Source organism: Ursus maritimus (assembly GCF_017311325.1).
Source record: "Ursus maritimus isolate PB19 chromosome X unlocalized genomic scaffold, ASM1731132v1 scaffold_X1, whole genome shotgun sequence".
In the NCBI taxonomy this organism is placed as follows: Eukaryota; Metazoa; Chordata; class Mammalia; order Carnivora; family Ursidae; genus Ursus; species Ursus maritimus.
Window position 1 is genome coordinate 66,929,623 of NW_024423319.1, and position 17,358 is coordinate 66,946,980.

Genomic DNA, 17,358 nt, shown 5'->3' on the forward strand with positions numbered 1-17,358 from the left:
CATCCCGGGATGTGCACCCCACACGCAGCGTCCCAGCCCTCACTTCCAGGGCCAGCACATCTCTGTCCTTTGTGTTTCTAACACTGCCAGCCGCCAGCTGCCCCTGTACGCTCCAGAGCTCCATCTCAGTGTGGTTTGCGTGCATTCTGGTGCTCCAGTTTTCAGACTGGTCGCGCACGTTCACAGGCTTATGGTCTCAGTCTGCTCTCTCTTGATTGCCGGTCCGCGAGTCCACCCGCTCCCCAGGCAGTTGGCTACCACTTCCCGGTGCCCGAACGTGGCAGCTCCCTCCCTCTTCCATTTATCTTCCGATATCTGTGCGTGGTTTCACGGCTCCCTGCTTCGCACCTCAATACTCATCGCTGGAGATGTTCATGTGTAGAGATCCAGATGTATCTTCCTGCATCTCAGGCTGATTCCGTAGATGTTCAGGATGGTCTGGTACCTATCCAATTTGACTCAGGGGACCAGCTGAAAAAGGGGACCTCTACTCCTCTGCCTTCTTAACTCCTCCCCCCACAAATAAATTTTAAAACAAAGACAGTAGTAATAGATATAGAGGAACACTATATCATACTTACAGGGTCTATCCAACAAGAATATTTAACAATTGTAAATATCCATGCACCAAATATGGGAGCAGCCAACTACATAAACCAACTATTAACCAGAATAATGAATCGTATTTATAATAATCATTAATAGTAGGAGACTTCAAAACACTCCCCTCACAACAATGGACAGATCATCTAATCAGAAGATGAACAAAGAAACAAGAGCTTTCAAGGACACATTCGACCAGATGGACTTTGTAGATACATACAGACCATTACATCCTAAAACAATAGAATACTCATTCATCTCAAGTGCACTCAGAATGGTCTCCAGAATAGATCACATACTCGGTCACAAATCAGTTCTCAACTGATACCAAAAGACTGAGATTATTCCCTGCATATTTTCAGACCAAAATGCACTGAAACTGGAACTCAATCAGAAGGAAAATTTGGAAGGAATGCAAACATTCGGAAGTTAAAAAGAACCCTTCGAAAGAATGAATGGGTCAAACAAAAAATTAAAGAACTTAGTAGAGCAGATCAACAGAACTAGAAGCTGGTTCTTCGAAAGAATAAATAAGATCGATAAGCCACTGGCAAGACTTATTCAAAAGAAATAGGAAGGATCATTAGAAACTTTAATCAACAGCTTTGTGCCAATAAATTAAACAACCTGGAAGAAATGGATGCCTTCCTGGAAACTTATAAACTACCAAGACTGAAAGAGGAAGAAATTGATTGTTTAAACAGACCAATTAATCATGAAGAGATTGAAGCAGTGATCAAAAAACTCCTGAAAAACAAGACTCTTGTGGAATTCTACCAAACATTCAAAGAAGAAATAATACCTATTCTCCTAAAGCTGTTTCAAAAAATAGAAACAGAAGGAAAACTACCAAACTCATTCTATGAGGCCAGTATCTATATTCTAGAAACTAGAAATCACTCTTGAAAGACATTGAGGAAGACACAAAAAGATGGAAAAATATCCCATGCTCATGGATTGGAAGAATTAACATAGTTAAAATGTCTATGCTACCCAGAGCATTCTACACTGTCAATGCCATCCTGATCAAAATACCAATGACATTTTTCAAAGAACTGGAACAAACAGCCCTTAAATTTGTGTGGAACCAAAAAAGACCCCGATCACCAAGGAATTGTTGAAAAGGAAAAAGCAAAGCTGGGGCCATAACGTTGCCAGATTTCAAGCTATACTACAAAGCTGTGATCACAAAGACAGCATGGTACTGGCACAAAAACATACACATAGACCAATGGAACAGAATAGAGAACCCAGAAATGGACCCTCAGCGCTTTGGGCAACAAATCTGTGACAAAACAGGAAAAAACATCCAGTGGAAAAAAAGACAGTCTCTTCAATAAATGGTGCTGGGAAAATTGGTCAGCTACATGCAGAAGAATGAAACTTGACCACTGTCTCCCACCATACACAAAGATAAACTCCAAATGGATGAAAGACCTCAATGTGAGACAGGAATCCATCAAAATCCTAGAGGAGAACATAGGCAGTAATCTCTTTGACATCGGCCACAGCAACTTCTTTCGTGACACATCTCCAAAGGCAAGAGAAGGAAAAGAAAAAACTAACTTGTGAGACGTCATCAAGATAAAAATCCTCTGCAGAGCCAAGAAAACAGTCAAAAAAACTAAGATGCAGCCCATGGAATGGGAGAAGATATTTGCGAATGACACTACAGATAAAAGACTGGTATCCAAGATCTACAAAGAACTTCTCAAAATCAATACACAAGAAACAAAGAAATCAAAAAATGGGCAGAAGATATGAACAGACACTTTTCCAATGAGGACATACAAATGGCTAACAGACACATGAAAAAGTTCAAAATCATTAGCCATCAGGGAAATTCAAATCAAAACCACACTGAGATACCACCTTATGCCAGTTAGAATGGCAAAAATAGACAAGGCAGGAAACAACAAATTTTGGAGAGGATGTGGAGAAAGGGGATCCCTCCTACTTTGTTGGTGGGAATGCAAGTTGGTACAGCCACTCTGGAAAACAGTGTGGAGGTCCCTCAAAAAGTTAAAAATTGAGCTACCCTTTGATCCCGACATTGCACTACTCAGTATTTACCTCAAAGATACAGACGTAGTGAAGAGAAGGGCCATATGCACCCCAATGTTCATAGCAGCATTGTCCACAATAGCTAAATCGTGGAAGGTGCTGAGATGCCCTTCAGCGGATGACTGGATTAAGAAGCTGTGGTCCATATATACAATGGAATATTACTCAGCCATCAGAAAGAACGATTACCCAACATTTGCAGCAAAATGGACAGGAGTGGAGGAGATAATGCTAAGCAAAATAAGTCAAGCAGAGAAAGACAGTTATCATATGCTTTCACTCATTTATGGAACATAATAAGTAGGAAGATCGGTAGGAAAAGAAAGGGAAGAAGAAAGGGGGGGTAAAGAGAAGGGGGAATGAACCACGAGAGACTATGGACTCTGGGAAACAAACTGAGGGTTTCAGGGTGGGGGAATGGAATAAGCCGGTGATGGGTATTAAGGAGGGCAAGTATTGCATGGTGCAGTGGGTGTTATACGCCAAGTAATGAATCATGGAACTTTACATCAAAAACCAGGGATGACTAACAGAATATAATAAAAAAATTATTATTAAAAAAAACAAAACTAAAAGGCATCCTCTGATATATGGGTATATATACTGGGTAGTTTGGGCTATGATTAAATTCAAGGGAAATGTCCTTTTTTTCTTAAATCTACAGAGTAGACATCATAATAGCTTCCTTCTCCTCACATATTCTATCCACCAAGTGGACAAAGAAATTTTATTAAGGAAGTACCATTTACTCTAACAGTGTGCTGGATCCTATGGGTAACTGATGAGTAGACCTCTTCCTTCAAATAAAAAATTGTGATCCAATATAGAAAACAGAACAAACTGTAACTATTATGGCTGAAGTGGAAGTGGGACCCCCAGCGTCCTTATTCTCTCTTCAAATCCAACTCTGCCTGATTCTATTAGAGTGACCTGTTATATACCTCTATGGAAATCCTAGGGCTCCTCAGAACATATTTCAAAGCCACCAATCAAATTCATCCTCTTCATTTCAGAGATGAAGAAACAAATGTTCAGAAAGGGCAAGAACTAGCCTAAGAGCATGCGGCTATGTTCCGCTGGGTCCTCTAAATGTACAGACTTACACATGAAGCAATTTAAAATACAGATAATTATACACACAAGAGCTTTCTGGAGACTGGCACAATTTCATACTTCTCTCTGTAAACTCCTGTCACCCCTCACACTGCTTTGGCCATAAGCAGGGCTCAGCAATTACACCTGGAGTGACAAAATGAAACCAAATAGGTAGTAAGTTTAGGGTATTGACTGTAATTTAAGTAGACTCAGAGAAAGACATTACCATGGGTAGGGGGATTTGATTCATTCAGTCAACATTTATTGAGTCTATAAGTGCAAGGAACTGAGATGAAATTGGGTGTTGAGAAAAGTTCTGTTTAATCATAGTAGAGGTGTGTGTGTGTGTGTGTGTGTGTGTTTGTACTATGTTCCAGCAATTGTGCAAGGCATTTTATATGTCATCTGATTTAATCCCCATCATGACAATATGAATAGGTATGTTTAGTTTCATTTTCACAGATGAAAATTCTGAGGCTGAGAGAAGTAAAGTGCCTTGCCAATGATCACAAAGCCAGGTAGTGGAGACTCCACTGTGGTGAGCCTAATCAACTTTGGCACCATACCAAAGAACTTTCCTCATATGATAGATCTCAAGAGATAGAAAATAAGCCAATGGAGGTTAATGCTTGTCCTGGTGTAGTCATCGATTTTCAGGGTGAAATGAGGCATATCATGGAACCTCCTGGAACCTTGGAAATTCTACCTGAGAAATAGAACTCAGTGTAACTTTGCACAGAGGTCTTAGATGACTCCATGAGGTAGACTCTGCAACATATTTTGCCTTACAAGTGAGGAAAGCAACCAAGTCATTAAAGATGTGATTTTATGTGGAAAGTTTTGTAATGAAATCCTCCCAAGAGGCTAAAGTGCACCAGGTGTGGCCACGGAATCACAGGAAAACCACAACATACTTCCTTAACGTTACCCACATTCACTGGGGTCATAGTCTTACTTAACTATCGAACCAGGATATCTGACCTCCCTAGTCCATAGCCTATCCAGACAGAATCCTGAGTCAAAACAAAAACCACTCAGCTGACTTCTTTCCAATGGCTTTTTGCTAGCTAACATGGAGTAGGAAGTGTAGAGAGGAGGGGAGGTTCTAGGGCAATGGAATATCCATTTCTGGGTCAAGCTTGGCAGACTCATCTGTCATCCAGCTTTGGAGGTGACTTAGCCCCAATACTCACACAACAAGCAGGGAAGGACAGCTGGGACCTGTAGGACTTGAGGACAGGCTGATCAAGTGAAGCCACTGGGTAGTGAAGATGGATGGAAAACTGCACATATTTGTTGATGAGCTATGAAAATGGTGAGAAGTGGACAGATTCAGAATATATTATATAGGTATAACCCACCAGGTCTTACTAATGCAGTGGTTTTTCAAGTGTGATCCCTGAAATAGCAGTAACACTATTGCCTGGGAACTTGTTAGAAATGCATACGCTTAGGCCCCACCTCTGATCTACTGAATCAGAAACTCTGGAGATGGGACCCAGCAATCTGTTTCAATGGTCCTCCAGGTAGAGCCTGATGCAAAACCAGTGTGCTAATGTTTGATAATCACTATGCCAATGTTTCCATGTAGGGGGTCAGAGAGAGGGAGGGATGAAGAATGATTCCAGATTTGGGGTAGGGGAGATATTTACTACTGATGGGGCAGACTAAGAAAGGAGAATGTTGGGGTAGGAGTGGAATTGAAAGTTCTGTTGGAGCCTGTTTGAGATCCAGTGACACATCCAATGGGTTTAGTTAAGTGGGAAGTTGGATATATGAGTCTGGAACTCAGGGAAGAGATCACAGCTATTTGTCTAAATTCTAAGATCCTTGAGAACAGGTCTAATTCACCTTAATGGTCCTCACAGAATATACCAGTCCAGTGTATGGCCCAAAACAGGTGGTTGGTAAATGTCACTGAATGAACAAAGGGGAGCAAGCTTTTCCTGCTTTCTCTGGTCTAGCTAGAATACTCCCTAAGTACTAAGTGTTCTTCCATTTAATACTTATTTGTTCATCTGGGAAAATAGCTACGTGAGAAAAGCAGATACCTTAGAACAGTTGAATTTGAAGACTTTCTTACAGCTCACTAGCAAATGCCAACTCTTTCCCATTCTCTTTCCTGTGATTAGCATTGTTTGGCTTGAATTGCCCATTCCTAAATTCCAGAGGTACCAGATCTCCTGTAACTGGCTGTTGAGTGAGCACTGGGGCTGTGTCAGTTCTCAAGCCAGATGAGAGAGGAACCTGCTGAAGCTTCCAGAACAATTACGGAAGGAAGGAAGGAAAGAAGGAAGGAAGGAAGGAAGGAGAAAGGAAGATACACGACAATTCAAAACTTGATAATGAGACAGAATGATGAGTGCAACAATAAATCTCCATATAGCTCCCTGTGGGAGCCCAAAAAGGTAGTAATCCCTTTGGACTGGTGAATTTGGAAGATTTTGGACAAGAAGTGGGGCTTGTTCTGGGTGTTTCTTGAGGCATAAGTAGGACTTACAGGCTTGGAATGAGGCAAGGGTGTTCAAGAAGAAGGGAATGACATTGGCAAAGGCCTGGGGGAGTAAAAGTGTATAAGAGAGCAAGGAACGTTCATGTAGATAAAGGATAGGTTGAATGAAGAGAAGTAGTAGCAGATGAGATTGGAAATGTGGGTCTGGGCCAGACTTGTGGGACAGAGGGGCATGAATGCAACAAATGTATGCAAATATCTGTCCAATAGACATACAGTAAGAAATGACCTACAGCAAGAAATTATTTTCAGAGTGTGACCCAATATACACATACATAGATAAAAACTTGAAACAAAATTTCTGAAAGGAATACTTACCATTTCATATGTAATGTATGCTGATATTTTCGATAATATTTTGTTATTTAAAAAAATGTTTTATAGGATTGGAACAAGATAGTGGAAGAGTAGGGGATCTCATGTCATCCGGTCCCTTGAATTTAGCTAGTTAGCTATCAAATCATTCTGAACACCCATGAATTCAACCTAAGATGTAAGAAAAGACTTGCTAAAACTCTACAAATAGGAAAGTGATCACTTTTTGCAAAGTAGGAGGTGCGGAGAAGTGAATCAGAGGGTATATATAGCAAGATAAAGGGTTGGGGGAAGGATCCTCCATAAGACAGCTACCAGAAAGTGATATAGCCCCTGAGTGCAAAATCAGAACTTTCAGAAGTCTGCTCTAGTGAGAGATGTCCCTGCCTGAAAAGTGCTCAGGTGGTGAAGCAGGGCAGAATTATAGGTGGGACAGTGTGGTCTCAGGATCCCCAGGGTAACAGAAAGAATGGGGGTGCCTGAGCTGTGAGAGTTCCCAAGCACTGGATCAGGGAAATCGGTTGGGGTCAGGAAGCCCAGGAGTGGGCTTTCCTCTCGGTTTGCCATAAACCATGCACCATGGCACAATCAGGCTATGCTCTCCATGCGGCGGCCCTGCAAAGGGCAGAAACGTGGCCAAACCTTCTCCTTCCTTGGGGAGGGGGCACAGATCACCAGTAATTGGGCAACTGTTCTCACTGTGGGGGCCCTGTAAGTGGCAGGCCTCTGCAACCTTCCTCCCTCTCCCAGGAGGATCAGTGCGGGTATGCACTGCAAGAGTCTGCAGAGTTTGGTGCACACAAAAGTGAAGACTGCTTTTCCCTAATGGTTTACTGAAGAGAGGGGTCTGTGAATTTTTAGCTCTGGGGCTGGAGATCAGGGTGTCACCATTTTTGTTTTCATCCCTAAAACACCTCAGAAAGCCTTCAGGGAACAAAAGCCACAGAAAGCAACCCGAAGCAGCTTACACTGAGCCCAGACCCCTGGAAAAGAGCAGTGCAACTGCAACCAGGCAAACACCTGAGATTCAGTAAAGCAGGTCCCTCCCCCAGAAGACCAGCTGGCAAATACCAAGGTTACAAAGCACACAGAACTATAAAACTCCAGCATTAGGGAAAAATAGTATATAGAATTCAAAGTTGTTTTTTTCCCTCATGAATCTTTTATCTTTAAGTTTAAAATTTTCCTTTTCTTTTTTTCCCTATTTTTCCTTTACAACTAGTTTATTTTATCAGCACACTGTTTTTAAGTCTTTTTTTTTTAATTTCAGTTTTACCTTTATGTTTTATAGCTATATTCTTCATTTTTGGTTTTCTCTCTCTCTCTCTCTCTCTCTCTCTCTCTCTCTCTCTATATATATATATGTGTGTGTGTGTGTGTGTGTTTGGCTTTCTTTACAATTTTGGGATTTAATGTCTTCTAACAAACAGTACAACATACATGATATGATGAGCACTGGGTGTAATATGCAACTGATGAATCATTCAACACTACATCAAAAACTAATGATGTACTATATGTTGGCTAATTGAATTTAAATTAAAAAATACACCTAGAACCAAGTGGATCACCTGTTTTGTCCACCTGGGAGTTTATATTCTCCTTTTTCCTTTTTTTTTCATTCTCTCTCTCTCTCTTTTTTTTTTTTTTGGCCTCACCTCTTCAGATTTGTCTAGTGTGTATTTAGCTTGGGTCATGGCTGATATTTTTTATTTTATTCTCTCATACAATCATTCTTCTCTAGGAAAAATGACTAGAAGGAGGAATTCACAACAAAGGAAAGAACCAGAGGTAATACTTACTGCCACAGATCTAATTGATATGAATATAGGTATAATGTCAGAACTGGAACTCAAGATAAGGATTATAAAGTTACTAGCTGGGCTTGAAAAAGCATAAAATACCAGAGAATTTCATAGTGCAGAAATAAAATCTAAAAGGGCTAAAATAAAAATGCCTTAACTGAGATACAGTCTAAAATGGATGATCTAACAGCTAGGGTAAATGAGGCAGAAGAGAGAGTCAGTGACATAGAAGACAAGACGATGAAAAGGAAAGAAGCTGAGGAAAAGAGATGAAAACAACTAATGGGCCATGAGGGGAGGCTCTGAGATATCAGCGATACAAAAAATGAAACAATATTAGAATTACTGGGGTCCCAGAGGAAGAAGAAAGAGAGATAGAGAGACAGAAGATATAGATGAGCACATCATAGCTGAATACTTTCCTAATCAGGGAAAGGAAACCAGCATTCAGGCCCAGGAGGTAGAGAAGCTGCCTCAAAATCAATAAATAAAGATCAACACCCCAACATATAATAGGGAAGCTTGCACATTTCAGAGATAAAGAGACAATCCTGAAAGCAGCATGAGACAGGAGGTTCTTAACCTAAGGTGGTAGAACTATTAGGCTGGTGGAAGACCTATCCACAGAGACCTGGCAGGCCAGAAATCTCTGGCATGTTATATTCAGGGTAATAAATAAGAAAAACATACAACGAAGAATACTTTATCCACCAAGGCTGTTATTCAGAATGGAAGGAGAGATAAAGAGCTTCCAGGACAGACAGAAACTAAAAGAATTTGTGACCACTAAACCTGTCCTTCAAGAAATATTAAAGGGGGGGCGCCTGGGTGGCACAGTCGTTAAGCGTCTGCCTTCGGCTCAGGGCGTGGTCCTGGTGTTCTGGGATCGAGCCCCACATCAGGCTCTTCTGCTATGAGCCTGCTTCTTCCTCTCCCACTCCACCTGCTGTGTTCCCTCTCTCGCTGGCTGTCTCTGTCAAATAAATAAATAAAATCTTTAAAAAAATATATTAAAGGGGATCCTGTAAGCAAGGTGAGAGCCCAAAAGTAACATAAACCAGAAAGAAACAGAGACAATCTGCAGAAACAGGAACTTTCCAGGCAATACAATGGCACTAAATTCATATCTTTCAATAGTTACTCTGAATGTAAATTGGCTCAATGCTCCAATCAAAAAACATGTATCAGAATGGATAAAAAAACAAGACCCATCCATGTGCTGTCTACAAGAGACACATTTTAGACCTAAAGACACCTCCAGATTGAAAGTGAGGGGGTGGAGAACAATTTACCATGCTAACGGACCTCAAAAGAAAGCTCGGGTAGCAATCCTCATATCAGACAAATTAGATTTTAAACCAAAGACTGGAGTAAGGGATGAAGAGGGACACTATATCATACTTAAGGGTCTATCCAACCAGAAGATCTAACAATTGTAAATATTTGTGCCTCCAACACAGGAGCAGCCAATTATACAAACCAATTAATAACCAAAGTAAAGAAACATTGATAATAATAAATTAATAGTAGGGGACTTCAACACCTCATTCACAGCAATGGACAGATCATCTAAGCAGAAGATCAACAAGGAAACAAGGACTTTGAATGACACACTGGACCAGATGGACTTCACAGATATATACAGAACATTTCATCCTAAAGCAACAGAATATACATTCTTCTTGAGTGTACATGGAACATTCTCCAGAATAGATCACATACAGGGTCACAAATCAGGTTTCAACCAGTATCAAAAGATTAGGATTATTCTCTGCTTATTTTCAGACCACAGTGCTTTGAAATGTGAATTCAATCACAAGAGGAAATATGGAAGGAACTCAAACACTTGGAGGTTAAAGAGCATCCTACCAAAGAACGAATAGGTCAACCAGGACATTAAAAAAGAGTTAAAAGAATTCATGGAAACAAAGGAAAATGAAAACTCAGCTGTTCGAAACATTGGGATACAGCAAAGGTGGTCCTAAGAGGAAAGTGCATAGCAATACATCTAAGCCTTTCTCAAAAAATTAGAGAAGTCTCAAATACACGAGCTTAACTTACACCTAAAGGAGTTGGAGAAAGAACAGCAAATAATGTCTAAACCAAGCAGAAAAAGAGAAATAATCAAGATTAGAGCAAAAATTAATGAAACAGAAGCCACAACAACACTAGAACAGATCAATGAAACTAGAAGTTGGTTCTTTTAAAGAATTAATAAGATTGATGTTCCCAAGAACATAAGCCAAGATGGTGGAAGAGTAGGTAGGGGTCTCAGTTCATCTGGTCACTTGAATTAAGCTGTATAACTATCAAACCATTCTGAACACCCATGAATTCATCCTGAGATATAAGAAAAATTTATCTAGAAATCTACAAGTAGAAAGCCTACTTATTGAAAGGTAGGAGGTGTGGAGAAGTGAATCTGAAGGGAGATATCAGAAGATAAACAGAGAGGGGAGGGAGCCTCAATAACTGGCTAGAGCCCCAAAGTGATAGAGCCCCGAAGGGCAAAACTGGGACCCTTAGAAATCTGCACCAGATACATCCCTTCCTGAAAGGTGTGCAGGTGGCAGAACGGGGCAGGATCCTAGGTGTGACAGGGTGGTCTCAGGATCCCTGGGGTCACAGAAAGAATGGGGGTGCCTGAGGTGGCAGAGTTCCCAAGTATTGGAGTGGGGAAATGGATTGCAGTCAGTGAGCTGAGGAGGGGACTCTGAGCTCAGGTGGCCATAATCCGTGAGTAGGACCCAATCAAGTGACTGCTCTCCACTTGGGCACCAAGCAGCAGACTGGAATGCAGAGATCATCCACCACCCCCCAGGAGGGGTGGGATGGGTGTGCCCACAATCTGGCAACAGCTTTCAGGGCAGGGGTCCCATAAACAATAGTACAGAGACACTCAGCTGCCCCCCTCCCATGGCGAGGGGCAGACGCAGAACACGCATGATCACAGGACCACTCTTGGCATCAGGGCCTTACAAAAGGCAGTAATGCGAGACCCTTGGACTCCCCTGGGGAGGATTGCTATGGGCATGCACCGCACATTCTGCAGAGTTTGACACACAAGAAAGTGAAGATGTTCTATCCCAGAGGGTTAACTAAATAAAAGGACTGCGATCTTTTGACTCTCGGCTGGAGAATGGGGCATGACCATCTTTATTTTGATCCTCTAACGAGGCAAAGAAAGCCTTCAGAGAACAAAAGCCACGCAGAGGACCAGCTCATATGGAGCCTATCCCCCTGACAAAGGGGTGGTGCAAAGCTGTCCAGAAAAAGACACGTGAGAAGTAGCACAGCAGGGCCCTACCCCAGAAGACCAATTGTAAGAATAGGTGCACAACAAATTTATGGATCCCACAAGACTGTTAAAATCAATTGCTAGGGGAAAACAGCATATAGAACTTGTGGAATTTCTCATGATTCGATTATCTCTCAGTCTAAAATTTTCCATTTCTTTTTTTTTTCACTTTTCAACTAGTTTCTTATTTTATCGACACTTTCTTTCTAAGTTGCTTTTTAACTTTTATTTTATACATATATATGCTTCAGTTTTGGCTGTTTTTTGATCTATTCAATTTTATTTTTGTATATATGTACACATACACACATACATAAGTTTTCTATCTTTGCAATATTGGGATTCAGTGTCTTCCAACACACAGACCAAAACTCATTCAGAAATAAGTGGATCGATGGGGAGGGGTTAAGATGGCAGAGGAGTAGGGGACTCCTTTTACAGCTGGTTCCCTGAGTCGAGTTGGATAGGTAACAGACCAGCCCGAACATCAACGGAATCAGCCTGAGACGCAAGAAGATACATCTGGATCTCTACAAATGAACATCTCCAGCGCTGAGTATTGAGGTACAAAGCGGGGAGCCATGAAACCACGCACAGATATTGGAAGATAAACAGAAGGGGGACAGAGCCGCTGTATTCCGGCACTGGGAAGTGGTAGCCACCTGCACTGGGGAGCGGGTGGACTCGCGGACGGGGTGGACTCACGGACAGACACTCTAGAGAGAGCAGATTGACACCCTGAGCCTGGAAACGTGTGCGACCAGTCTGAAAACTGGAGCACTGAAATGCGCACAAACCACACTGAAATGGAGCTCTGGAGCGCGCGGGGGCAGCTGGGGGCTGGCGGTGTTAGAAACACAAAGGACAGAGACGCGCCGGCCCTGGAAGTGAGGCCTGGGACGCCGGGTGTGGGGCGCAAATCCCAGGACGCTGCAGGGTTGAGCAGCACCAACAGAAACAGAGTTAAAGTGCCCAGATCATCAGTGGAGAACGGCCCGCGATCCCCTCTGTTCTGTGACAGAGGCTGAGATTCGGCCACTGCTGCTCTGTCTCTCAGAAAAGGCACAGCAAACCGCCAGTGAAAGCCACCAGAGAACAAAAGCCTGGAAATACCGGCTCACAGCGTGCCCATCCCCATCCCCCCTCACAGGAGACATGGAGACCCGACCCAAACAGGGTTGCCTGAGTATTGGCATGGCAGGTCCCTCCCCCAGAAGGCAGGCTGAAAAATCAAGAAGCCCACATCCCTAAGATCACTATAAAACAAGGGCACACGGCCTGGGTCCTGGTCAATAATTTGGGCTCTGGACAGCCCTGCAACCTCTCCTCATCAGGATGACTAGAAAGAGAAATCCTCCCCAAGCAAAGAAAAGACAATGAGTCTGTGGCCTCTGGCACGGAACTAATGGATATGAATGTAACCAAATTCTCAGAAATGGAAGTCAGAGTAACAATGGTCAAGATGATGTGTAGACTTGAAAAAAGTATTAACCAAAATGTTAATGAGAATATAGAATCTCTATGGGCAGAAATGAGAGCGAATCTGGCAGAAATTAAAAATTCTATGAGCCAAAAGTAGTCAAAACTAGAGGCTATGACGGCCAGGGTAAATGAGGCAGAGGAACGTATTAGCGAATTGAAGGATGGGTTAGTAGAAGAAAAAGCGAAAATAGAAGCTAGACTTAAAAAAATCCACGCCCACGAATGTAGGTTATGGGAGATTACTGACTCAATGAAACGATCCAATGTCAGAATCATCAGCATCCCCGAGGGAGTGGAGAAAAACAAAGATCTAGAAGAGATATTTGAACAAATTATAGGTGAGAACTTCCCTAAAATAGCAAGGGAAACAAACATTCGTGTCCAAGAGGCAGAGAGGACCCCTCCCAAGCTCAACCACGACAAAGCTATGCCACATCACATCATAGTGCATTTTGCAAATATTAGATCCAAGGATACAGTAATGAAAGCGGCCAGGGCAAAGAAATTTCTCATGTTCCAAAGCAAAGGTATCAGAATTACATCAGACCTGTCTACACAGACCTGGAATGAGAGAAAGGGTGGGGGGGCATTTTTAAAGCTCTTTCAGAGAAAAACATGCAGCCAAGGATCCTTTATCCAGCAAGGCTGTCATTCAGAATGGATGGAGAAATAAAGACCTTCCAGAATCGCCAGTCATTAACCAATTTCATGACGACGAAACCAGCCCTACAGGAGATATTTAGGGGGGTTCTATAAAGGTAAAAAGGCCCCAAGAGTGATACAGAACAGAAAGTCACAACCGATACAAACAAAGACTTTACAGGCAACATGGCATCATTAAAATCATAACTCTCAGGATTCATCTCAATGCTAATAGCTTAAATGCTCCCATAAAACGCCACAGGGTTGCAGATTGGATAAAAAGAAATGACCCATCCATTTGCTGTCTACAAGAGACTCATTTTGAACCCAAAGATACATTCAGACTGAAAGTAAAGGGATGGAGTACCATCTTTCATGCATGTGGACCTCAAAAGAAAGCTGGATAGCAATTCTCATATCAGACAGATTGGATTTTAAACTAAAGACTATAGTTAGAGACACAGAAGGGCACTATATTATTCTTAAAGGATGTATCCAACAAGTGGATATGACAATTATAAATATATATGCCCCCAACAGGGGAGCAGCAAGATACACAAGCCAACTATTAACCAGAATAAAGAGACATAGAGATAAAAATATGTTAATAGTAGGGGACCTCAACACCCCACTATCAGAAATAGACAGAACACCCTTACAAAAACTAAGCAAAGAATCAAAAGCTCTGAATGCCATACTCGATGAGTTGGACCTCATAAGTATATATAGAACACTATACCGCAGAACCAAAGAATACTCATTCTATTCTAATGCCCATGGAACATTCTCATGAACAGACCACGTTCTGTGACACAAAACAGGTCTCAACCAATACCAAAAGAGTGAAATTATTCCCTGCATATTCTCAGACCATAATGCTTTGAAGGTGGAACTCAACCACAAGGAAAAATTTGGAAGAAATTAAAACACTTGGAGACTAAGAACCATCCAGCTCAGGAATGATTCGAAAAAACAGGAAATGAAAAATCAAATTAAACAATTTATGGAGACCAACAAGAATGAAAACACAATGGTCCAAAACCTATGGAATACTGCAAAGGCAGTCCTAAGGGGGAAATAAATAGCCATCCAAGCCTCACTCAAAAGAACAGAAAAATCTAAAATGCAGTTTATATACCTCACCTCAAGATGCTGGAACAGCATCAGAGGGGCAGGTCTAATCCATGCACTAGGAAGCACTTCACCAAAATTAGAGCAGAAATCAACGAATTAGAAACCAGGAGCACAGTAGAGCAGATCAACAGAGCTAGAAGCTGGTTCTTTGAGAGAATTAATAACATTGACAGACCTCTGGCAAGGCTTCTCCAAAAGAATAGAGAAAGGACCCAAATTAATAAAATTATGAATGAAAAAGAGAGGTCACAACCAACACAAATGAAATTGGAAGGATTATTAGAAACTTTTAACAACAGCTTTATGCAAATGAATTAAGCAATCTGGAAGAGATGGAGGCCTTCCTGGAAACCCATAAACTACCAAGACTGAAACAGGAAGAAATTGATTTTTGAAACAGGCCAATTTATTATGAAGAGATTGAGTCAGGGATAAACAATATTCCAAAAAATAACACTCCAGGCCAGGATGGTTTTCCTGGGGAATTCTACCAAACATTCAATGAAGAAATAATACCTATTTTCCCAAAGCTATTTCAAAAAATAGAAACAGAAGGAAAGCTGCCAAACTCATTCTATGAGGCCAATATTACCTTGATCCAGAAAGCAGGCAAAGCCCCCCCAGAAAAGGAGAAGTACAGACCAATTTCCCTAATGAATATGGATGCCAAAATCCTCAACAAGATCCTGGTAAATACAATCCAACTGTACATTGAAAAGATTATCCATCATGACAAGTGGGATTCATCCCTGGGATGCAGGGGTGGTACAACATTCACAAATCTATCAGTGTCTTAGATTTTATTCAGAAACAGAAATTCAGAAATCATATGATTCTCTCAATACATGCAGAAAAAGCATTTGAGAAAGTACAACAGCCATTCATGATAAAAACCCTCAACAAAGTAGATTTAGAGGGAACATACCTCAACATTATGAAGTCCATTATGAAAATCCCACAGTTAAAATCATCCTCAATGGGAAAAAACTGAGAGCATTTCTTCTATGGTCCTTGTACCTACAAGATTAGGATGTCCGCTTTCACCACTTTTATTCAACATAGTACTGGAAGTCCTAGCCACAGCAATTAGACAATGAAAAAGAAATAAAATGCATCCAGATGGGCAAAGAAGAAATGAAACTTTCACTATTTGCAGATGACATTATACTCTATGTAGAAAACCCAAACAAATCCACCAAAAAATTGCTAAAACTGATAAACCAATTCAGTAAAGTTGCAGGATACAAAATCAATGCACAGAAATCTGTTGCATTTCTATACATCAATAACGAGGCAGCAGAAAGAGAAATTCAGGATTCAATGCCATTTACAATTGTACCCCAAACAATGAAATACCTAGGAATAAACTGAACCAAAGTGGTGAAAGAGAGAGAGAGAGGGAGAGAGAGCTAATGGAAAAGACAAAGAAATAAGAGAAATGAGGGAAATAAAAAAAATAAACAAAATGAGATTATCAACAGAGAGAAATTATAAAAAGGAACTAAACAGATATTCTAAAACTGAAAAATTTAACTTCATGGAAACATTCACTAGCAGGATTCAACAGCAGATTTAAGGAGCCAGAAGAATGAATCGTTTTTTTTTTAATAAGACAATTGAAATTATTAAGTCTAAAAACAAAAAAGAGAAAAGATGGCGGAGGAGTAGGGGACCTTTTTACAGCTGGTTCCCTGAGTCGACCTGGATATCTACCAGATCACCCTGAACACCCACGAAATCAGCCTGAGATGCAGGAAGATGCATCTGGATCTCTACAAACGAACATCTCCAGCGCTGAGTACTGAGGTAGGAAGCAAGGAGCCATGAATCCGTGCACAGATATCGGAAGATAAACAGAAGGGGGGAGGGAGCCGCCCGGCTCGGGCGCCGGGAAGCGGTAGCCACCTGCACTGGGGAGCGGGCTGGACTCACGGACCAGTAGCCGCAGGGGAAACCAGACTGAAAACCAGGGCTCTGGACTGCTCACTGGAACCAGACTGAAAACCGGCGCTCCGGAGCGTGCGCAAACCACGCTGCAACAGGGAGCTCGGGAGCGCGCAGGGGAACCATGGGCGGCTAGAGGGGTTAGAAGCGCAAAGGACAGAGACGTGTAGGCCCTGGAAGCGAGGGCTGGGAGAGCGGCTGTGGGGTGCACAACACAGGATGCTGTGGGGTTTTTAGCAGCACAGACGGAAACAGAGTTAAAGAGGCCAGAAGAGCTCAGCGGAGAGCAGACTGCGATCTCTCTGTTCTGAGACAGAGGCTAGGATACGGTCACTGCTGCTCTGACCCTCTGAAGTCACAGAAAGCTGCCAGGGAAAGCCTCCAGAGAACAAAAGCCCGGAAAAACCGGTTTGCACTGTGCCCATCTCCCCGCCCCCCCCCCCCCAAAACACAACAGAGGGAAG

General features: G+C 41.9%; 1 protein-coding gene across 7 annotated transcripts in view; it reads right to left on the minus strand.

Moving 5' to 3' along the window:
- Positions 1 to 17,358, minus strand: part of ZC4H2 (zinc finger C4H2-type containing) — a 51,100-nt gene that overhangs the window by 13,776 nt on the left and 19,966 nt on the right. For 2 of the 7 annotated variants that reach the window (XM_008710684.2, XM_040630622.1), the window contains exon 2: positions 4,956 to 5,066. The exons of 2 other annotated variants lie outside the window; for them this stretch is intronic. In XM_008710684.2, the coding sequence (XP_008708906.2) occupies positions 4,956 to 5,066 (111 nt within the window). Of the gene's footprint in view, positions 1 to 3,807; positions 3,907 to 4,955; positions 5,067 to 17,358 lie in introns of those variants that run through there. 3 more of the 7 variants (XM_040630630.1, XM_040630628.1, XM_040630629.1) reach the window with 3 other exon arrangements.